The 23,542-nt window shown below is 45.2% G+C and overlaps 1 protein-coding gene across 1 annotated transcript in view; it reads left to right on the forward strand.

Annotated features, from left to right (window-relative positions):
- The window catches only part of PRMT5 (protein arginine methyltransferase 5), a 56,226-nt gene that overhangs the window by 21,834 nt on the left and 10,850 nt on the right, over positions 1 to 23,542 (forward strand). The window contains exons 7-10 of the mRNA XM_077468987.1: positions 14,340 to 14,503; positions 14,884 to 15,045; positions 16,183 to 16,260; positions 18,401 to 18,459. Coding sequence (XP_077325113.1) covers positions 14,340 to 14,503; positions 14,884 to 15,045; positions 16,183 to 16,260; positions 18,401 to 18,459 — 463 coding nt within the window. The remainder of the gene's footprint in view (positions 1 to 14,339; positions 14,504 to 14,883; positions 15,046 to 16,182; positions 16,261 to 18,400; positions 18,460 to 23,542) is intronic.

A 23,542-nucleotide genomic window follows, 5' to 3' on the forward strand; every position in this document is an offset into this window, starting at 1 on the left:
CGCTGGATGGCTCTTCCCTGAACGCTGGTGCAAGCTCTGCAGATCGTTTCACTGCTATTCTATACAGCTGCTGCCGACAGTTTCTTCACTCTGCAACTGGGTAACCTCCTAGGGACTACAGGCATGGCTAGTAACCTTCACAGAACGCCCCAGGGTGGTGAGTCTGGAGCTAGGTACACCCCCCCCCCCACGCCGAAGGAGGATGGGACCTTCACTGTCCTAAGTTCCCTTGCGGGTGGCAGACATGGTAGGGTCATCATGGCTTCAGAAACTGGTTTCTTCCCCCGAAATCCAGGCTATTGCAACCGGGTCACCTGCGGATAGTGCTGTGCCCATGGACACACTGACGGCGGTCCTTAACTCTTTTGTTGCTAAAATAGAGGCGGTGCGTGGAAGGTGCTCTGATGCAGACTCGGGCCCTGCTGCGGCTGGTGACCCCTGCTCTGACCTATCAGACGAGGCTGACAAGGACCTTTCAGACAGTGAGGATGATTCCCCGTCCGGACGCGTCAAAGCGCTTGTTGGAGCACTTATCACAGCTGCGCGTGATATCCTGAAGATACGGGAGCCAGCAGATCCCTCTGCTGATGTATCAGTCCCTTTTGGGTCCCGCAAGCCAGCGCGTTCACCTAAGGTGTTCCTGTATTTGGCTTATTTTGACAAGTTCAACTACAGGGAATGGGGTCTGCTGCGAAGGACCTTTTCGGTCCCCAAGAACGTGGCGGTGCGTTACCCCTTAGAGGAAAGCCTTCTCAAGAAATGGTCGACGACTCTGGTCGTGGACCCCCCAGTATCCAGGTTAAATAAAGTAACCACGATCCCGGTAGAGGGGGACTCCTGCATTCAAGGATCCCACGGACAGGAAGGCTGAGGAAGTGGCTGGTTCTTGTTTACGGTTGTGGGGTCAGCCGTGCAACCATTACTGGCATCTGCACTGGTGTCTCAGACACTGACTGAGTGGGCAAAACCTTTGCACCGCGAATTGGGAGAGCAAAACGCCTCCCCCTGTCTGCGTGGAACTAGCAGACCAACTAGTGCAAGGCCTTAAGTACGTTTGACGCGGCCTTGGATACTCTCCCTCTGTTATCCAGGGCTTCAGTGTCAGCTGTGGTGCTGAGGCGCCTGATTTGACTTAAATGCTGGTCTGCTGACCAGGCTTCCAAAAAAGCCCTGACGGATCTTCCCTTCCTTGGCGACCGGCTCTTTGGAGCTTTGTTGAATGACATTATTAATTAAATGCCACGAGCGGTAAGAGTACACTACTCCCACAGGCCAGCAAGGCTAAGGAGCCACGCCGCAGGTCTTTTTCCGCTCACAATCGGCTTTTTCGTCCGCCCGGTGCTTCGACAAAACGCTCCCAGCCCGGCAGGACGTCCACGAACGGTCAAAAGCGCCCCTGGAACCGCAAGCCTGCGAACAAAAGTGCTACTGCGTGAAGGTTTGCCCCCACCTGATTCGGGAGTTTGCAGCCCGGTGGACCTCCTGGTTATCCGACCAATGGGTCTGGGACCTGATTTCCACAGGCTACAAGATAGTTTCTCTCTTGGCTGCCAAACAGATTCTTCCCCTCCAGCATACCCACGTCCCGGTTCGCCGGGAGGCCCTTCTAGGGGCAGTAAGGGACTTGCTGAATCAGGGGGTGATTGTACCAGTTCCGGAATCGGCACGCTTCCAGGGCTACTCAAATCTGTTTGTGGTTCCCAAGAAGGAAGGCGTACGTCCAATCTTGGACTTAAAAGCCCTCAATCACTTTTTAAAAAGTGCAAGAGGTTCAGAATGGAATCGGTTCGCTCAGTAGTCGCTGCACTCCATCAAGGGGACTCCCTGGCGTCTTTGGGCATCCAGGATGCGTACCTGCATAAACCCATATGCCTTCGGCATCAAAAATTTGTGTTTGGCAGTCGAAAGCCCATTACCAATTTGACGCTCTTCCCTTCCCTGGCATCAGCCCCCCTGAGTCTTTACCAAAGTACTGGCTCCAGTATTGGCGTTGCTGCGACAACGTGGGATCGCGATAGTGTGTTACCTAGACTATCTCCTCCTGAGAGCATTTTCCGCCTCAGAATTGAAGGAGGATGTGGGGGGGATCACCATGCAGACTCTGCGAGAAATTGGGTGGCTGTTGAACCTAAAGAAGTCGGTGGTTGTGCGTCTGGAGTACCTGGGTTTACTATTGGACTCCAGGGAAGTGGTCGTCGCGCCGTCTTTTTTTTTTTTTTTTGTTTTTTTTTTAAAAAAAAAAAACTTTATTTATATCACATGAGTCCAGAGGGGTGGAACAACAATTACGGGGAGCAAAGACATTCATTTCTCACATAAATATATCTTATATCCTATAGAGCATAATCCATTTTCCTCTTCTTTTATATAAATAAAACCAAATTATTTCATTTACACATTACATATTCCAATTTATATATATATTATCTATCTATTCCATTCTTATCCATTATAATTCTTATTTCCCCCAGTTACAACTCCCCCAGACTTCCCTCATCTTTTATCTATTTTCCCGTTGCCCAACTAACGGAAAGGAAAAAAAAAAAAAATATATATATATAAAAAAAATAAATAAAAATAAGAAATTATTATTATTGTTTACCCCCATCCCCCCCCCCCCTCCCTCCTCCCTCCTCCTCTCCCTCTCCTCTATCCCCTCACCCACCCCACAAGAGACAAGTACTTCCCAGCCCCCATAGGGGGGTTCAAACGCATTCAAGTATGTGCGGACTCACTCCTCTGCTATATTCCCCATAAGATTCTTCCCTTCCTCAGAATTCATAAAAGAGTTCTAAGATCTCCAAGTTTCATCATATTGATCCTTTCTATCTTGGGCAGAGAGAATTAAGTCCTCTATGGCACCTACGTTTCTTACTCTATTTAGCCACATTGCAATTGAAGGTGGTCTGGGGTCTTTCCATCTGAGTGCAATGCCTACCTTAGCTGCATTAACTAGATGGCATATCACCGATTTCCTATATGTTTGTAAAGGTATTTCTGTACAGTGAAGCAAAAAAAAAGGCCGGATCTTCTGGGATCTGGTATGATGTAAATTTTTGAGAGATCTTTTGTACTTCAAGCCAATATTGTCTTATCTTAGGGCATTGCCAAAATATATGCATCAAAATCCCCCGTTCCTTTTTACAAGCCTCTGGAAAGAACTTACAGAGTTTTGACCGGGTATAATACCACTGCGTCAATATCTTATAATTAGATTCCTGAGTCCGCGAACAGATCGATGAGTTCAATGCCAGATATATAATCTTCTGCCGTTGTGTGGGTGAAAAAGTCTTTCCCAGGTCTTTCTCCCATTTCTCAATTCCAGGCATTTTAAAACCTTCTGGAGGGGCATTCAGCAATTCATATATCTTAGAGATTACCCGTGAAAGGGGCTCTTTCTCCTCAAAATATATCTCAAACTTTGTCAGTTGTCTTTGATAGTTCGTCGCCGGTCCTAGTGTTTGAAGAAAATGTCGCAACTGTAATGCCTCCCAAAAATGTATTTCATATCGACCTCCTTGTTGCGTCAATGTGGCGATCGAAGGCCATGTTTCCAATTGTAGAAAGTGCGATGCTTGTGTATAGCCCCTTTCTATAAGCCCCTGAAATGCTCCTGGTTCCATTCCCGGTAAAAAAAACTAGGGTTACCCAGAATGGGAAATAGTGGTGAATTTGTTGTAGAGAATTGAGGATTTCGACAGATCTTAGCCCCTATCCGCAACGTTGGACCTATAAGTGGGTGTTTTTTAAGCAATTCTGGTAATGTTGTATAACACCAGATTGCTCTGCGTAGGGGTATTGAACTGCATTTTTGTTCTATTTCTGTCCATAATTTAGATTCTGTATGTCTACACCAGTCTATCGCTCTGCCAATGTGTACTGCCTGGTAATATTTAAACATATCTGGTACTGCCAGGCCGCCGTAGCATTTAGGAGCTCTCATGATGTTTCTATTGATCCTTGGTCGTTTGTTTGCCCATATAAATTTAGTGAAAAGAGTATCTATCTGGCGGAAAAAAGGTGTTGGAATATCTATAGGTAAGGTCTGAAATAGATATAACAGTTTTTTGGCAGTATGTTCATTTTTATAATATTACATCTGGCGAACCACGAGTGTAATCCCTGTTTCCATTTGTCTAATAGTACCCGAATTTCCTGTAGTAACGGGGGGAAATTTACTTTAAAAGTCTTTTCCATCTTATCTGGTATATATGTACCTAAATACTTAAGTGCTACATTCACCCATTTAAAGCTATAATTAGGCCGTATAGTCTGTTGTACCCCTATAGGCAGAGCTACCCCCATTGCCTCCGATTTTGTATAATTTATTTTTAGATTTGATATCTCCCCATATCTTACAATTTCCTCCATAAGGTTTGGTAAGGAGATGTGTGGTCTGGATAGGGAAAACAAAAGGTCATCCGCATATGCTGATATTTTGTAGTTATGCCCCCCTATTTGGAGTCCCTGGATATCTGGGTTTTGTCGGATTTTATTCAATAGTGGTTCTAATGAAAGGACAAACAATAGGGGTGAGAGAGGACAGCCCTGGCGGGTTCCATTTGAGATCTTAAATGGTTCTTTACCTTCACTAAAGCCTGTGGGGAGGCATATATCCCAGAAATCCACCGTAGCATAACCTCTCCCACCCCCATGTGTCTTAATACCGCAAACATAAATCTCCAATTGACTCGGTCAAATGCCTTTTCTGCATCCGTACTTAGACACTCGGGGTTTTTGTTAGGTTGGAAAAATGTACCAAGTTTAATACTTTGATTACGTTATCTCTCGCTTCATGCGAGGGGATAAACCCTACTTGGTCCAAATGTACCAGCTGATGTAAGTGCGATTGTAGACGGGAGGCCAATATTTTAGTGAAAAGTTTTAAATCCACGTTTAGCAATGAGATCGGCCGGTAACTGCCGCACTCCGCCGGGTCCTTCCCTTCCTTTGGAATAACCGAAATATGTGCCCTAAGCATATCCGGAGGGGGTGCGGCAGTCCGGCCAAGCGCATTGAAAACCTTTACCATATGTGGGCCTAATGTTGAAAAGAAGTTCCTATAATATTGTATTGTATATCTGTCCGGACCTGGTGTCTTCCCTTTTTTGACTGATTTTATTGCTACAATTAGTTCTTCAACAGTTATTGGGATTTCTAAGCTGTTACGGACCGGAGAGGGCAATCTATGAAGACCTGCTGAGGCTAAATAGTCCTCCACTTTGGCCATGGGGAAGGAAGGGGATGTCAGATTATAGAGGGCCGCATAGTATTCTTTGAACCTCTGCGCTATATCTTTGGGCATTGTAATTGGCTGTCCATTTCTTCCCTTTATATTGGGTACATAGATTGTCCTCCCCTTCTCCTTAACCACTTTCAGACCGGACCATTTTGCTGGTAAATGACCAGAGGTCTTTTTACACTTTGGCACTGCGCTGCTTTAACTGGTAATTGCGCGGTCATGCAATGTTGTACCCAAACAAAATTTGCGTCCTTTTCTTCCCACAAATAGAGCTTTCTTTTGATGGTATTTGATTGCCTCTGCGATTTTTATTTTTTGCGATATAAACGTAAAAAGACCGCAAATTTTGAAAAAAAATGATATTTTCTACTTTTTGTTATTAGAAAAATCCAATAAACTCAATTTTAGTCATACATTTAGGCCAAAATGTATTCAGCCACATGTCTTTGGTAAAAAAAAAAGTCAATAATTGTATATTTATTGGTTTGCGCAAAAGTTGTCACATCTACAAACTAAGGTGCGTTTTCTGGAATTTACGCAGCTTTTAGTTTACGACTGCCTATCTCATTTCTTGAGGTGCTAAAATGGCAGGGCAGTACAAAACCCCCCCAAATGACCCCATTTTGGAAAGTAGACCCCCTAAGGAAATTGATAAGAGGCATGTTGAGCCCATTGAATATTTTATTTTTTTGCCTCAAGCGATTGAATAATGACAAAAAAAAAATATTTTTTTTTTTTTACACAAAGTTGTCACTAAATGATATATTGCTCACACATGCTATGGGCGTATGTGAAATTACACCCCAAAATAAATTCTGCTGCTTCTCCTGAGTACGGGGATACCACATATGTGGGACTTTTTGGGAGCCTAGCCGCGTACGGGGCCCCGAAAACCAAGCACCGCCTTCAGGCTTTCTAAGGGCGTTACAGTTTTGAAGGCCATAAAATGCCAAGATGGCACAAACCCCCCCAAATGACCCTATTTTGGAAAGTAGACACCCCTAAATTTAGGGGTACACTAGTGAGACTAGGTAATAAATGGCGGGTGCCCTGAAACTATAAAAAAATAACTAACCAACCAGCGTCACCTGTAACAGTTATATGGTGATCACTGGTGAAAGGGTTAACTAGGGGGCAATCAGGGGGCTTTATGCGGTAGTATATGGGGGTCCCTGGCGCTATAAAAAGCTGCGGCGAACCTAAATACCTACCTGCCTAACTAGCGTCACCTGTGACACTAATACAGCGATCAGAAAAACGATCGCTTATTAGGCTGGGTTCACACTGGAGCGATGCGGGAACGCCACGAATGTGCGGCGGGTTCCCGCATCGCATGCCTCCCGGCGGCAGTTCACACTGCCCTATGCGAACTGCTGGGAGTGTCAGTGAAATGTTAATGACACCCCCAGATCAGTTCGCATATCGCAGTGCGATCTGCAAACTCGGATCGCATGGTGTGAACACCCATGCGATCCGATTCTGCTGCGGGCCAAAAAAAGGGTCCCGTGCGAATTTGCGGCGGGTGCGGCGAATGGCTGAACTCGAATCGCACAGAGATCGGATGTGATTTGCACTGCGGTGCGAATCACATTCGTTCTCATAAACCGCTGCAATGTGAACCCAGCCTTAGTGACACTGGCGACGGGGGGTGATCACGGGGTTAAACCTTTATTGGGGGGGTTAGGGGGGTACATTAGAACTAAAGGGGGCTAACTCTAACTGCCCTAACAGTTATTACAGTCACAAATGACACCAATGCAAAAAAAAAAAAAATGACATTGGTGTCACTGTGACTGGGGGGCAGGGGTAATTGGGGGGGTGATCGGGGGGTAAAGGGGGGGTGTGAGTGTGCCTGGCATGTTCTACTGTGTGTGTAGAGTGTTGGTGCAACTCACCGATCCGCTCTCCTCCGTGTCGGAACGAAAAATACCGACACGGAGCAGAGAATACATCACTTCCTCTCCTGTGTTTACAGGAGAGGAAGTGATGTCACGGGGGATTTCTATTCGTCGGGAGCGATCGCGAGGGGGTGGCCATGAATGAATGGCTGCCCCCTCGTCCCGGATCGCTCCCGGACGAAAACCGACCGCCGCAGGCACCGGGCGGGGGCCCGATCGGGCCCCCGACCCGCGGGAGGCAAGGGACGTACATGTAAGCCCTTATGCCTGCCCGTGCCATTCTGCCGACGTACATCGGCGTGCGGCGGTCGGCAACTGGTTAAGCTTCCCCGCCAACACTCTACCACACTTATCTCCTAGTTCATACCCTGTTCTCTTCCCTGCCTGTATCACCGCTTTCGCCTTATAGCGGAGAAGGTCTGTCATCTGCCTCCTCAAATGTGCCAAATCTTTCCCTAGGAGTGGTGTCTGTACTTTCTTATGTTGCATTTCAAGTTTTTGAATTTCTTCCGATATTTTTATCTGCGCTTCTCGTGCTTTTTTCATTTGGGAGCCATGTTTAATCAAAATCCCCCGCATGACCACCTTATGTGCCTCCCATATCATGCCCGGGTCGCTCCCCGGGGTGTCGTTGGTCTGAAAGTATGCCATCATTTCCTTTATAATATCCTCCTGTATATCTGCTTTCTGTAGCAGACTTTCATTCAAACGCCAACTACGTCCCGAGGAGCGAGCCGGGCTAGACAGGGAGATCTGCAATGTAACCGGTGCATGGTCTGACCAGGTTATATTTCCTATCGTCACCTCTATTACCGACGTGAGTAGATAGTGTGGCACAAGAAATAGATCAATACGGGAGTATTGTTGATGCGGGTTGGAAAAAAAAGTATAATCCTTTTCTCCTGCGTGAAAAATCCGCCATACATCTACCAACTGCATCTCCCGTTTGACCCTCTTCCTAACACCGTCTGGGGTTGAGGATGAGCCCATAGAGGTATCCATTCCGGGGTCCAAGGAGATAAAGTCTCCTCCCAGAATCAACTTTCCTTCTACAAATTCTGCTAGTTTTCTCAAAATTTTATTTAAGAAAGCATCTTGTTGTATGTTTGGTGCATATATTGTAGCCAAAGTTACTTTTACTCCATCAATATGGCCTTTAAGAAATAGGAAGCGTCCATTCCCATCCACTTGTTTGTCCAAAAGGGACCAAGATATCCGATTAGATATGAGAATGGACACCCCCTTAGATTTTGCTTCTTGATTGTGTGCGTGATAAACACAGGGAAAAAATCTGTTCTGAAGTAAGGGGGAGTCCACCCGTCCTAAAATGCGTTTCCTGTACAAATGCTACATCTGTACGATGACGTTTCAAATCATTTAATAACATCCTTCTTTTTTCAGGGACATTAAGTCCCTTAACATTCATAGAGGTCACCCTTATCCCCTCCATCCTGGGGGAGGGGAGGAGAGAGAGGGAGAGAAGAAAAAAAAAAAAACCCCACAGAAAAAAAAACAAAAAAAAAGGGGAAACCCAAATACCCCTAAGAGACACCCCCCTCTGAGCCTCCGACCGTCTGGCTCAGGTGGGTGTAAACCTAATTTGGGGTTCGGCCTGGATTTGGCACAGAACCGAGAGCTCTGTTCCCAGTCCCCTCCACCCAGTCCTATAGCCCCCATCTAGGGCTACCTTTCCATGTTACCTCGCCTTTTTACCTATACCTACATGCCTTCCTTCCTTCCCCTCCTCCCATTGCATCTTCCATCCCACCATCCCCCAAGGGGTAGTGATAATCTTCTCCCACATTCCTCATTCTTACCCTTTCCCCTTTCTAACCCTCTCTTGCTTCCTCCTAATTACCGTTACCGTGTGTTCCATCTTAGATTCCCTAAAGTTCCCATCTTGTTTAAGCTGTCGGTATGAACAGATCTGGTACGTTCTCCCCTCTTATTTATTATTTATATCTTCCCTCCAGATTTTCCTGTTTTTCCCGTTTATTCCATATATTTCAAAACTTTATCAGAATATTCCCCCCTAATATTCCATATACACATACCAAGTTGTATAGTGCCACCTAAATTATGCAAAAAAAAAAAAAATACAGTGCTAGTTTCCTTATTTCATAACATAATTACAATCTAATAATATAATTACAATAGAAACAATAATATCACTCCTCTTATATTTTCCATTGCACTCTGGAATTTTTTCTTTCCCCGTGTATATAAACCAACCTATCCGTTCCTATAAACACACATCTGTGTGTGCGCACTCATTGACATAAAAAAAAAAAAAAAAACACCCCTCTTTACCCATTGCCTTCTCCCCCCCCACCTCCTAAAAAAAAAAAATAAAAAAAAAAAACCCAAAAAAACGTGTTTTTAAATAGGGGTGCCATTTCTATTAGACACCATCGAATTGTACAGTGATACCAGAGTAATATAATATTAATTTTCACGGCAAACAAACACACAAAAAAAAAAAAAAAAACATTCCTCAAATGTGTCCCTGTTATATCTTCCCCAAATACCCTATATACTCCCCCTTCCAGTGTAACCACCTCCCACCTCTCCCTCTTATAAAACTCTCTGTGCGCCTACTACCTCCATTTTCCTGCCCCAAATGAACCAAACCCCCCATACCAAAAAAAAAAAAACACACAACACACCAAAAAAACAAACCCCCCCCCCCCCAAAAAAAAGGGAATACAATGCTAGTTTCCTTATTTCATAACATAATTACAATCTAATAATATATTTACAATAGAAACAATAATATCACTCCTCTTATATTTTCCATTACACTCTGGAATTTTTTCTTTCCCCGTGTATATAAACCAACCTATCCATTCCTATAAACACACATCTGTGTGTGCGTACCCACTGACATCAATAATAAAAAAAAAAAAAGTGGGTTCCTTCCTTCATCTCGGGTATATAAAGGGGTGATATCTGAGTTCTAAGATCTAAAGCATTAACGGGTCAACTATCCATCTCCCCACTCAGGGAGAGCCCGGGTGAACCGGGGGGGGACAAAGGAGAGAAAAAATCCCCCCCTTAACCCCCCTTCCGTCCCCCCCCCCCCCCCCAGACACCTGCTCCACCCAGCCCTCCCCAAGGGGAAAAAAAAATGGGGAAAGGGGAAGTCAAAAAAAAAAAAAAAAGGGTGGGGTCCGGAGGGAGCAACCCCTTTTTAGCTAAAAAAAAAAAAGGGGACCATAATAGAGAGGCATCCCGTCCGAATCCCATATCTTCCCTTCTGTTTAAACAGTGAGATTGTCCTTTCTCTTGTCAGTCAATCTTTTTCTGGAATACATGGTCTTCCTTCTCTACTAGCGACCTTATTTCTTAAAGTGTTTACTATTGGCTGCAGCCAGTTCTGTATCCCAAACGTCTCCACTTCAAGGAAGGCAAATAATTCCGGGAGTTCCGACGGGTATCGCAAGGTAAATGTCTTTGAATTTTTTTTATAATTAACGCCATGGGGTAACCCCACCTATAGGACCCCCCCATCATCTTGATTTTATCCAAAAGTGGGCGCAACATTGCCCTGCGCTGCAGGGTGGCCCGTGAGAGATCAGGCAGTATTTTCACCAAGGCCCCGTCCTGTTCTAAATCTCCACTTTCCCAAGCCTTACGGCTTATTAACTCCTTCTGTGCAAAACGGAAAAAACGACATATCACATCCCTTGGTCTATTTGTGTTTGTCACCGGGGGACCCGGGGCTCTATGCACTCTTTCAAATTCCAAAGGTTGGGAGAGGGGACCAGCTAATTTTTCACATATTGAAGAAATTGTAGCCTGCAGCATATCCCGTCCTATAGCCTCCGGGACCCCCCTAAACCGTAAGTTCTGACGTCTACTACGGTCTTCTAACTCTTCCAGCCGTAATTGCATAGCAGAGACCTGGGAGGATTGTACATTCTGTACCTGTTCTAGATGGTAAACTCGGTTTTCCAGGGAGGACCATGCCGTCTCCCCAGTCTCTGTCAGCTGCTGAACTTCTGCCTGTACTGCCTTGAGCTCTCTGCGGTGCATCTCCTCCAAACGGGCCACCATCGCCTCCATGTCCGTTCGAGTTGGTAATGCCAGCAGGTCTGCACGGGTAGGGAGAGCTTGTAGTAATGTTCTCAGGTCCAGCTCTCCCACTCTCCCTCCTTTATGTCCCTCGTGCTCAGCATGTTCCTCCATGTCACACTCTGCTGATACAGTGGAGGAAGACCACACCGGCTCTCTCACTTCCTGGTGTGTCACGTGCACCGCTCGTCCCTCAGCGTTCTCTGTATCAGGCTCTGCTTGTCTCCGTGAGGCTCGTGTACGGGGAAAAAACAATTCAATCTCAGGCTGTGCTGTCTGTCTCCTCTGCCTCTCTTCTATTCATCCCTGTGCAGGTTACTGCATGTAGGCTACCGCCTCATGGCTTAGCACTCCAGGTAATCAATCACCGTCTAATGACCAGGTGGAGGGTCAGGGCTCCCAGAGCGTGTCTCACTCCTCCACCATCTCCAAGCTCCACCCTCCAAGAACGGAAATTTTTTTTTTCGTCGCTCCGTCTTTTATTTATTTTTTATTTATTTATTTTTTTCCCCCAATGCGAGTACTGGGGCTCATGGTAGCCTCATTCGAGGCAGTACCTTATGCCCAGTTCCACATCAGAGTCCTGCAGAAGGAGATTTTGACAAAATGGGACAAATCTCCGACAGGTCCAGGTGAGCCAGCCAGTCAGGGACTCTCTGATCTGTTGGTTGAGGTCCCCGGTGATTCAGTCCGGAAAATCGTTTCTTCCTCTGAAATGGATGGTGATGACTACAGACGCCAGTCTTTCTGGCTGGGGTGGAGTGATGGGGATTCAGTCGGCTCAGGGCCTCTGGTCGACGGACAAATACAGGTTGCTGATCAATCTGCTCGAATTGAGAGCGATCGGGCTTTGCCTCCACACGTGATCGACGTGTCTTCAAGGATGTCTGACCAGGATACAGTCAGACAACCCCAAGGCTGTGGCGTACATAAATCGCCAAGGGGGAACAAGAAGCTCGGGAGGTCGCTCACATACTTCGGTGGGCAGAGCGACACTTTCCGGCTCTCAGCCGTTTACATTCCGGGGGTGGAAAATTGACAGGCGGACTAATCATCAGATGCTGGACCCAGGAGAATGGGCGTTGCATACGGAGATATTCAGGCTGCTGTGCCTGAAATGGGGCACACCAGATGTGGATCTATTGGCCTCCCGTCTCAATCAGAAGGTGCCGAGATTCGTGTCCAGGACTAGAGATCTGTGGGCGGACGCGTCAGGCGCGCTGGTGGCTCCGTGGGATCAGTACCAGCTGATCTACGCCTTTCCTCCACTAAAACTGTTGCCACGTCTGCTTCGCATAGTGGAAGCCGAGGGGATCCCAGTAATCCTGGTTGCCCCAGATTGGCCTCAGCGGTTATCCACAGGGATAAGGTGGTGTTGGGTCCGCAACCGTCCTTTCTACCGAAGGTGGTCTCGGCTCCTCATATCAATGAGGACATTGTAATACCATCGCTGTGTCCTAAGCCGAAGCACCCTAAAGAGGTGGCCATTCACGCTCTCGACGTGGTTAGGGCTCTGAAGGTCTATTTGTCTGCCACGGCTCCCTTTTTAAAAAGTCAGACTCGCTATTTGTTTCGGTAGCCGGTCTCGTCGGCCACCATTTCCAGGTGGGTCAGACAGATTGTAGTACAAGCTTAAGCCTTGAAGGGGCAGGTGCCTCCCTTTCCAGTCATGGCCCACTCTTCAAGGGCAATCTGAACGTCTTGGACCTTCCGACACCAATCGTCGGTCGCTCAGGTGTGTAAGGCAGCGACCTGGTCGTCTATACGTTTACCAAGTTCTACAAGGTAGACGTCAGTGCATCGGCTGATGCCTGTTTTGGCCGCAAAGTTTTGCAGTGTAGTTGCAATTGAATATGCAACCGATAATTTAATTTAATTTTTTCTTCCTGGTTTTTCGAAAAAACACAGTACTGTTATGTTAATGCACTACTTCCGCAGTTGGCTGCGGTCTTGGGGTTCACTGATGTTGAGGATACCCTGTGGTTTTGTGGTGGTTTTTCCACGTACTGCTGTTTTTTGTGGGTTTAGTTTCACTAGTTCCCACCTGCCATGGTGGATGAAGGTGTGTGTTTTTTTTTTTTTTTTTTTTTCTCCTTCCCCCCCCCCCCCCCCCCCCCCCACCCCTCGTTTGGCACTGCTTGGGGATGTCCCAGTATGTTAGAGAGGAGCTGTGTCGGTCGGTGAATATAAGAGAAAATAGGATTTTTGTACTTGCCATAAAATCCTTTTCTCTAATTCACCGACCGACACAGCACCTGCCCCTCCTCCTCCCTTTTTTTAAATTTTTTTTTTTTTTCCCCTTTTCTCTTTACGTTATACTGCTTGTTGGCAGACTATGGGGATTGTAGCCTAGGGACCGCCCCCTGGGCAGAACTAAAAGTTCTGAAGTGTTGTATTACAACTTTGCCTAGTAATCTCCAGTGATAGGGCTAAACAATTTTGTTAGAGAGGAGCTGTCGGTCTGTGAATTGTAGAAAATGATTTTACGGTGAGTACAAAAATCCTATTTATAAGCTTTTTGGATAGCATAGAGAAGGGTTAACACCCCTGCAACGCTTGTTTTTGTGGTCTGTGCCCCTGTTCAGAAGATTTCACCTCACTTTCTGTCCCAATGACAATTGGATTTTGAAAATTGTGGGTTGTGGAAACAAGCCTTTGTGATAAAGTACCAGTGGAGACACCTTTTTTCCCCATATTAACTCTTACAGGACAATTTCCCTTCTTAGGGGTAGATTCCCTCTGTAAGTAGGAGTCATTTGTAAGTTGGATGTTTGTAAGTAGGGGACCGCCTGTATACAAAAAAAGGGGGGCGTGGGGTGGTGTTTTTATTTTTTTCCAAAAAAAAAATGCATTTAAAAGACCACTGCACAAATACAGTGTGACAACATAAAATATTGCAACAACCAACCACCATTTTTTTCTCTAGGTTGTCTACTAAAGAGTGTGTGTGTGTGTGTGTGTGTGTGTGTGTGTGTGTGTATTGTTTGGGGGTTCTAACTAATTTGAAAACAACGAATGTCAGAAAAAGGTTTAGTGTTTTAAGGATGCAATTTATAAGATTCTTAACTGTACATCTTAGTTTTAAACCTTGTCTGACCGGATCTATTATTCCATTATACCCATAGCTATTGAGATGGGTGCTGACCTGCCTAGTAGCAGTATTATCGACCGTTGGTTGGGAGAACCCATCAAGGCAGCCATTCTCCCTACCTGCATTTTTCTAACCAACAAGAAAGGATTTCCTGTTCTGTCCAAAGTGCACCAGCACCTTATCTTTCGATTATTTAAGGTAAGACCGTGTACATTATTAGAGCATGAGTTTAACACTAGCCATACATGCACATATTTCTTTGGTTCAGGCCACAGGTGAAATGAGCAAAATCTACAGTAGTGCAGTTGGAGAAATCTCCACTGATGACAATTTTATGTGGACAGCCAGCACTCGCATCTGTCTGAATACCCGAATGATGACTGCATCCTATTGGCTGACAGTTTTCCACCCAGCTTCTTCAGTTTTTGCAGTCGAAGTTTGAGAAAATTCAAGCCTTGGGTGGCCCTGTTGACACCACCCAAATTTACTGATTGCCTAAATCGGCCAAAATGTGTGCCATGTATGGTAGGTTTAAGTGTTTGCTGCTTATACTGATCTTTTGTTTCTCTGCTTTGCAGCTGGAGGTGCAGTTTGTGATTTCGGGCTCACATCATCACTCGGAGAAAGATTTTTGTTCATATTTACAGTATCTAGAGTATTTAAGTCAAAACCGACCTCCTCCAAATGCTTATGAGATGTTTGCCAAAGGATATGAGGATTATTTGCAATCCCCACTACAGGTAATCATTTTATTCAATAAAAGAATGCTGACCTCTCCTAGAAATTTCTAGTTGGTGTGTCACGCTAATGTTTTTAGCTTCAGTACTTTGACTTCCAAACCCCAGAGCAAGGGTAAAGTCAGACTTTGAGACATGTTTCATGTCCTCTAAGCGTTAACCCTTCCCTGCCTGACAACGTTGTATCCTGCCCTAGGCCGACAAGGCCTACGGCAGCACGGATAGGGTCTAGGTTGAAAGGCAAATTAGTCTATCGCCCCCATAAAGCTGCCGCACTGCTTCCGGTAGGCGGGCGGCTGGCATTGCGCCACGCCGCTTCTAATTTTGACTGTCCTCTCATCCTGGACCAAAAACATTTCTCACTGTGCTATGCTTTCTGCTGCACCATTGGCATGGTTATATCTTCTTGGTCCTCTCCATAAAATTATCAGAAATTTGTGCTTAAAGTAGAACTATAGGCAACACTTCTTCTTCTTTTTCTTTTTTCTTTTTCTTTTTCTTTTTCTTCTTCTTTTTCTTTTTTTTTTTTTTTTTTTTTATTATTATTTTTTTTTTTTTCTTTCCCATCCTTGTCCTATTGCAGAGATTTTCCCTTCACTTCCTGCCCCATAGCCAAACAGGAAGAGAGAGGAAATTATGCAAATTAAGGGAACTTGAAAATTTCAGGGCAGGTCTTAAACAGCAAGGGGTGTGGCCTTGACAGGAAGATGTGGGCCCTAATTAAATTAGGGGGTGCACGAGTTTAGTCGGGCCTAGTACACCACAAAACCTAAATGCACTACTACCTGCCATGGTGTCCCCTTAAAAGGGTCTGAATTGGCTGTCCGTGATCATGCCATTGGGAGCTGGTACCACCCATTACAAGTCATTAGCAGGGACAAGTTGTCTTTTAACAGCCCGATCTCTGTGCTGTAAGCACGCTTTCAACACAGAAATTACAGCCTCCTAGCAACACATGGGAGCCCACCCTTTTGCCCATGCACATATTATGTGGTTTTAAAGGGGTTAAAGCCTGAGTTCTGGGGAGCTAGCATGTTCAGAAGCAGGCCAGTAATGGCAGGCTCTCATGGCTGTTGTACTTTAATAAACTGTAATTTTGACGAATACACATGTATATATTTTTTATTTTATTTTTTTTAGCCTTTGATGGATAATTTGGAGTCTCAGACATATGAAGTATTTGAGAAGGATCCAGTGAAATACTCGCAGTACCAACAGGTACAGTTGCATGTTACCCTAGACATTTTGTTTGGCTTGAGTACATGATTAGGTATACTGTTTTTACCATGTATTTCCTTGATAAAATGTTACACTCCACTGAGGCTACAAAATGAGTTTAGGGAACATGTCCTGCTTGCCCAGGGTGGCTTCTTCATTTAGACCCTGTTCACACTGAGGTGCTTTTCAGGCACTTTCACATTTAAAAAAAGCACCTGAAAAGCTCACGAAAACCTATTTCCATTATAATCAATTCATTCTTTCACACTGGGGCAGTGGGCTGGCAGAGCAATGAAAAAAACGCCCCTCTCCATTGACATTAATGGAAAGCTCTTCAAAAGAGCTCAAATATTTTACTGGCAGTTTAGAAGCGCCTAAGTGTGAAAGGGGCCTTGGGCATAGCTGCAGTGCACTAGGTAAAGCAATAACTTGCAACTGTTATGTTGCCCTTATCGTAGTGTTACTTTTTTTTTTTTTTCCTCTATTTTTAGATGAGTGGTTGGGATATTCCCATCCCCACATTTGTAGTTAATGGAGGGGTTGGAAATCATGCTACATGGATGTTATCACGTCATCGCACAACCCCTTTCCTTAACAAGGTTAAAGCCTAGTACACACTGGCCAAATGTCAGGCAGCATTCTATTTAACTGGCCGACATTCATCTCGTGTATGGCAGCCAGGCCAGCTTCTGTCGAGGGATCATTACCGAAAAAGATCTGCTGTCCGGCTCCCGAACATCGCTCTCGGCCAATGTGGCTTAGAGCACTGACCCGAGTGTCTTGGCGGGGGGCTGTCCCCCTGTCAGAACACGCTAGTACAGCAGGGGAAAGCGCGGTATTAACATTGGATTGTTAGTATAGTGGCTCCTACCTGAGCTGTCAGTTTTTTTTTTTTTTTTTTGTTTTTTTTTTCATTCTGAGTTCAGTGAAGGGGGGATCGTAGTGTGTGAGGCTTTAGTTGTTGCAGCATGACTCTGCCAGAGAGGCTTCTTGTATTCTAAAAAAACAGCAGATGTCAGATTAAAGGGATCTCTACTCCTCCGTCAATGGGTTCAGTGTTATTTGTGCAGCCTAAAACCCCACACTGTTATCCTAGCAACCATGAGCCTGTGGTTAATACACGTACTTTTATAGCGCCATCAGTTAAAGGGGAAGTAAACCCCGATGTCTTTGATTCCCGGTAAAGCATAATGGACTACTATGCATCGCATAATAGTCCATTATGTGTCACTTACCTGACACAGGAGCCAGCGAAGTCACCGCTGTCCCCTTGTGTACGGAGCCTCCATCTTCTTGGTGGGTCTCGCTGCTCCAGCGCTGTCATTCGTCGGAGCCGTGATGACGTCGCTCCCGCGGACGGGAGCCGCCACTCGCGGCATGTCGACGTTAACTGCGGCTTTTTGTCTTTCGGCAAATATCTCCTAACTAAATCGTGTAGGTTTAGGAGCTATTTCTTAGACCTACAGGTAAGTCTTAGTCTAGGCTTACCTGTAAGTCAAAGTGTGTTGTAAGGGTTTACTAACAGATATATTCTCTCTATCTATATCTCTGTTTATTATAATATTTATATTATATGTGTAATATATTCACATTAGTCCTTGCCCTCAAGGAGCTTAGTCAAAGGTCCCTAATTAACATTCATACATATACTAGGGCCAATTTTAGACAGCAGTCAATTGACCTACTAGTATGTCTTTGGAATGTGGGAGGAAACTAGAGTACCCAGAGGAAACCTACACAGGGAGAACATGCAAATTCCAGGCAGTTAGTGCTATAGTTGTGATTTGAACGGATGGCCCTAGTGCTGCTAGGCTGAAGTACTAACCACTTGGAAACTAGTGAACTATTGGTATGAGGGCACACCCAATTGAGAATTGAGTTCTCTGGAAAGTGTCACAACCAGCCAACATTCTTTTTTAAATGAGCAATTGCCGTCTGTGTTGTAATAGATTTTCTTTAAAACCTCACTCTGGGACCAGGAGGCAGAGTACTCGTGTGAGTAAATTTGACTTCAAAATGAAATGGCAAAAAAATGCTTACTATAATGGGTTAGAGGAGGGAAGGTTAAAAAGGGAAAAAAAGGTTTTAGCCCAAAGTGGGGCTTTAATATGAAACGTCTGACAGTTTGTTTACTATTCAGGCTGTGTATAAGTGTTTGCTGGACAGAGTCCCAGAGGAAGAAAAGGATACCAACATACAGTAAGTGTGCTTTTGATTGGTATGAATTTATCAGATTGTACTGCCTTTGCAGTCAGGTCAGTCTTTATATTGTATGTTTTGTGTGTGTGTGTGGTGTTTTTTTTTTTTCTTTTTTTTTTTTTTTTTTTTGCCCCTATTACTAATGTAGAATTCCAGCCTCAGCCCAACTAGTCTTCTTCCTAACACATATACTGACCCCTGCAAAAAAGCTGTATATATTTATGAATGTATTTGCTGCCCCCCAAAAAAATAAAAAATAAATTGCGCCCTCCAAACGGCCCCCACATTCATTATTTTATATACTCGGAGTGAGTAGGAGCATGTATCCATTGCTTCAGGTCAAAGGAGGAGGTTAGACTGAGACGTTTGGAAGTTGCAAGAATGTTGCTATTAGGGATGATAAAGTCCCCCGAGGATGATTGTGGGGATTTCAGAAGAGAAAGTAGGGTCGCCAGGCAGAGAAGTCATCAAGAAAGGTTGATGCTGTACCAGGGGGCTGGTAGATCACAGCCTTAGAGAAACTGGGGAGAAGAAACAAGTACAACAGCAGCTGGGAGTTTCAGCATAGTTGGAGAACTGACCAGTGTGTTCTCCTATTTAGTGTGGTCAGTTATTAAGCACTTGAAAACCAGAATTTTTCTGGCACTCTGTGTACAAGTTTAAAGCAGTTGCATACCTGCGCAGATTTTTTTTTTTATTATTATTATTTATTTATTTATTTTTTTAACAAAAAAAACTGCAAGGCAAAGGCGTAATGAGCTAGTATGCTGCTAATGCTAGCGTATTATAAAATGCTCGCCATACTACGAGGCCTCGACCTCTGATCCCAGTCCAGGCAGAGGGAGTTGACATGTTACCTCAGCATTTCTTTGGATATCGTGGCTCCAGTGCTGTGAGTGTCCGAAACCGTGATTGCGTCACTCCCGCACATGCACGTGGGAGTCTTCTTCCCGGCAGGGTATGGCAGCTGGACCTTCACAGCGCATGCACTGTACAGATATTGATTTTTACCTACAGATAAGCCTTATAGGATTGCCTGTAGGTAAAAAGGTGGTGTGTGTTTGTTTGTTTTAAAACATCCCTTGTAATTCCACAAAGGATGGCCAGTCATCTTTATGAAGAGATCGGTGGTCGAAGACCCCAAATCTCTTCTATAGCCAGCTGAAAAAATTACTGGGATTATGGATAACGTTGGCCATAATCCCATAAAATATAAAAAATTAATATTTTCTGGGATTATGGCTAAAGTTATCTGCCATAATCCCAGTATTGTTTTTTTTCATATGTATATAGTATTGCGGTCGACAAGTGGTTAGTCCCTCTGCTTTCCTATTATCGGGAACACCAGTCATTTGTCCACGTGGAAGCAATACACAGAACATGTCACATCGGAAATATGAAATGCTGGGTTTACATATTCCTTAAAAATCCTTGCAACTTCCATTTCTGGCGCTGTGAGAGGAGACTATCCTGGAGGCTCCATACAGCCTGTAGCAAAATCTGCCTATAAAGTCCTGGCGCAGCCTGCCCCCCAGATGGCCGGAAACAACTTGCACCGCTCCCGCACACTGCCGCAGATGGAGTGGTATTTTTCCCAGTCACGATCCCGCTCTGGGTCTAGGTAATAGGACGGATCTCCCTCAGGGATACATATGCCGCCTAAGATGGCCGCCGCATCGCCAGTGTCGGCTCCTACACAGAGCGCACAGGCATCCCTCGCTGATACACTAGTGAGGGGGGGACATGCGAACAAGGGGATGGACATCCCGAACTCAGACAACCCAGACGATCCTAACACCCCTGATAAGCTAGCCCAAGCAGTTGCCTCACTGATCCTGCCAACACTGACAGCTGCAGTTGACAAGGCAGTGATGGAAGGCATACAACAACTGCGGAAAGAGCTAGGGGAACAATCCAAACGGCTGACCTCCAGTAGAGCAGTGTATATCTTCCATAGAGGATAACCCATACACCATGAATGCTGAGCTTGAAAAATTCATCCGAGATCAACCACACCTGCACGATCGAATGGAAGACCTCGAGAATCGCTCCAGAAGGAACAATTTGCGCATTGTCGGTGTTCTGGAGTCGCATAAACAGGACTCGCTACTAAACTTCTAACACCATTGTTCCGGAAGCACTTGGCCTAAAGTGCCACTGCATGGTAGAAAGAGCGCATCGGATCGGAGACCCCTCGACTGACAACAAACGCCCGTGAGCGGTAATTCCTAAATATCTCAATTACATTGATCGCACGGATATTCTTCAAAGCTTCAGAAAATCGCGATCCATCATTAGAGGGCACCAAACTGCTCCTATTTGCAGATTACTCTGCAGAAGTCTCCAGCAAACGCAAGGAATGCCAACTGATCTGTGCAGAACTCTACAAAAGAAACATCCATTCCACTCTGGCATACCCAGCAACCCTACGCTTCCAAGCTTTGGACAGAGAACTCCTCTTCCAGTCACCGGAAAAGGCAACTGCGTTTCTCCGCACGCCACTGCCAAAACAACCCGCCTCTGATTCATACGCAAAGTTAAACATGAACCGAGAGATCAACTGAGTCCCAGGAAAGATATATGCTACAGACTGGGAAGAGAAAAGAGAAGTCACTCAGTTACTGTATAGTTGACCCTTACTATCCCTGTTACCCCTTTTTTTTTTTTCTCACCCTTTTTCCTCTCCTCAGGGAAAGGAAGGTTCTCTCGATCACCTAAATAAACATATTGCTTCACATATTTCACTATTTGGGTTTTTGTCCACTCCACTGTAGCTAGGATACACTCCCCCCCCCCCCCCCCCCCAATATGGCATTACATCATGGAATGTGAAGGGGCTACGCTATCCTGGAAAACACATGGCTGTGCTCAGGCAACTAAAGAGGCTAAACGTAGACGTAGCCTTACGCCAGGAGTCAAACCTGGAGGAACACGACTTCCCCCGCATGAAAAGGCTATGGGTGGGAACAGTAATGGGCTTGGCCTCTAAAGGCCGAAAAGCTGGCACACTCATTCTATTACATAAGAGCTTGAAGTCTTACTCTCCATTAATAGCGATACATAAGGTAGACTTATTTCTGTACGCCTCAAACTAACCAACGTATATGCCCGTAATTCCCCCGACAAGACCTACTTCAGTGAACTGACAGCCACCTTGGCGAATGACCTTGACACGCCACACCTCCATAGGCGGTGACTTTAACTCGACCGTCAGCGACGGAGAGGACAGGTCGTACTCAACTCTACGACCCCCCCCCCCCCCCCAACCAACACTCACATCTATATCACATGATCCAAACCCTGATAGACATTTGGAGACTCTCTCATCCTTTGGAGAAAGAATTTCTCACAAATCATTTGCAAGACTTGACTACTTTTTTTTTGCTCCCAGTCTTTAATCCGCAAAGTCAGCAACTCGTATATTAATGATTTGACCATATCGGATCACCCTAGACGATCTTAGACAAAGACAATGGAGGTTTCCGACATACCTTTCATGCAACGACGCGTTCAACCAGATGCTCACTGCAGCGTGGCTCGAGTATACGCAAAACAAGAGCCCACACTTGGAAAACCTAAATTTATTTTGGGAGTCATACAAAGCATTTCTAAGAGGAAAGATAATTTTTCACCTCGGCCCACAAAAAGTCCTTAAATACCAAGAAGCAAGTGCGCTAGTCTGAATGGCCCAAACACAACTCCAAGAGCAAAACTCTGAAGAAAATCATAAATCATGGAGACATGCAAAGAATCTTTTTGATTCCTGGGCACACACCATAGAACAGATGAAAATGTCATGTGTACAATTGCAATACCACAACCACGGTAATAAAGCAGGGAAGTTATTGGCCAGGCTCACTAGAAATACATTTACCCCTACTCGCATCATGGCCCTGCGTAACCCTGATGGCACCTTATCCACGTCTCCCAAAGAAATTAACATCACACTAGAAAAATGTGATCCTAATCTATACGCCCAGGAACCTATGGATCCACATACCGATACCAAATGGCTTGATTCCACTCCCCTCCCTCAGATCAACCACTGCCATCTAGACATGTTAAACGCCCCAAACACCGAGGAGGAAACTTGTAAAGACATTAGATGCCTAACAAACTGCAAATCCCCAGAACCCGACGGCTATTTGTCCGAATTTTATAAGATTATAAAAAAATCACTCCCACATTGCTTACGGTGTTTAATGCAATCTGGAATGGAGGTCCTTGCCTTCCAACTGGTCATCAGGCTCACATAAAACTTATCGCTAAAGGAAAAGACCCACACGATCCTAGATCCCTACCGCCCTATATCTTTACTGAACCTAGATTCTAAAATTGTGTCCAAAATCCTAGCTACACGATTAGCTAACATAATGCCTTCACTTATTTAGCATGCACAATCAGGCTTTACCAAGGGTAGATCGGCAGCATCCAATCGGTGATAGCCGCAGGCATTCAATCCAACCCAATACGGCTGCACAAAGGTATGAGACAGGGATGCCCTCTTCCCCCCCCCCCTACTTTTCAACTTGGCTATTGAGCCCCTATCGCCACACCTCAGCACCACACAATCTATTCACGGAATCCCACTTGGACAAGAGAATTTTTGGGCTGCCTAATTTTTACCACCTCTCCACTATCAGACGTACCCATCATTCAGGAAATTTTTGACTTACCGCAAATGCTCGGGCCTGAAACGAAATTTTAATAAAAGTGAAATTCTTTCCCTAGGGGCCAAACCGCCAAAATCATGGTTAACGTCTTCCCCTTTCCCCATCAACACAAAACCTCACTTATCTGGGTATACAAACTGGTAAAGAACCTTCCTCTCTATTCACTGAACTTTCCCCCACTGCTTATGAAAATCCTGGGCGAGCTGGAAACCTAGACGAAATTACTGTTGTCACCCTTTGTGAGATGCACCCTATTCAAAATGGTTAGCTTTGCTCAAATTTTATACCTCCTCCAAACGCTACTCTTACTGCTAAAACATAAAGATGTTCACTCAACAAGGCAATCGCGAAATTCCTCTGGAAGGGCGGCAAACCAAGAATAGCCTTATCCAAATTATATCTCCCGAAGA

This window comes from Lithobates pipiens, unplaced genomic scaffold (assembly GCF_037356315.1).
Source record: "Lithobates pipiens isolate NorthernLeopardFrog02 unplaced genomic scaffold, aLitPip1_a1.2 Scaffold_11, whole genome shotgun sequence".
NCBI classification, from domain to species: Eukaryota; Metazoa; Chordata; class Amphibia; order Anura; family Ranidae; genus Lithobates; species Lithobates pipiens.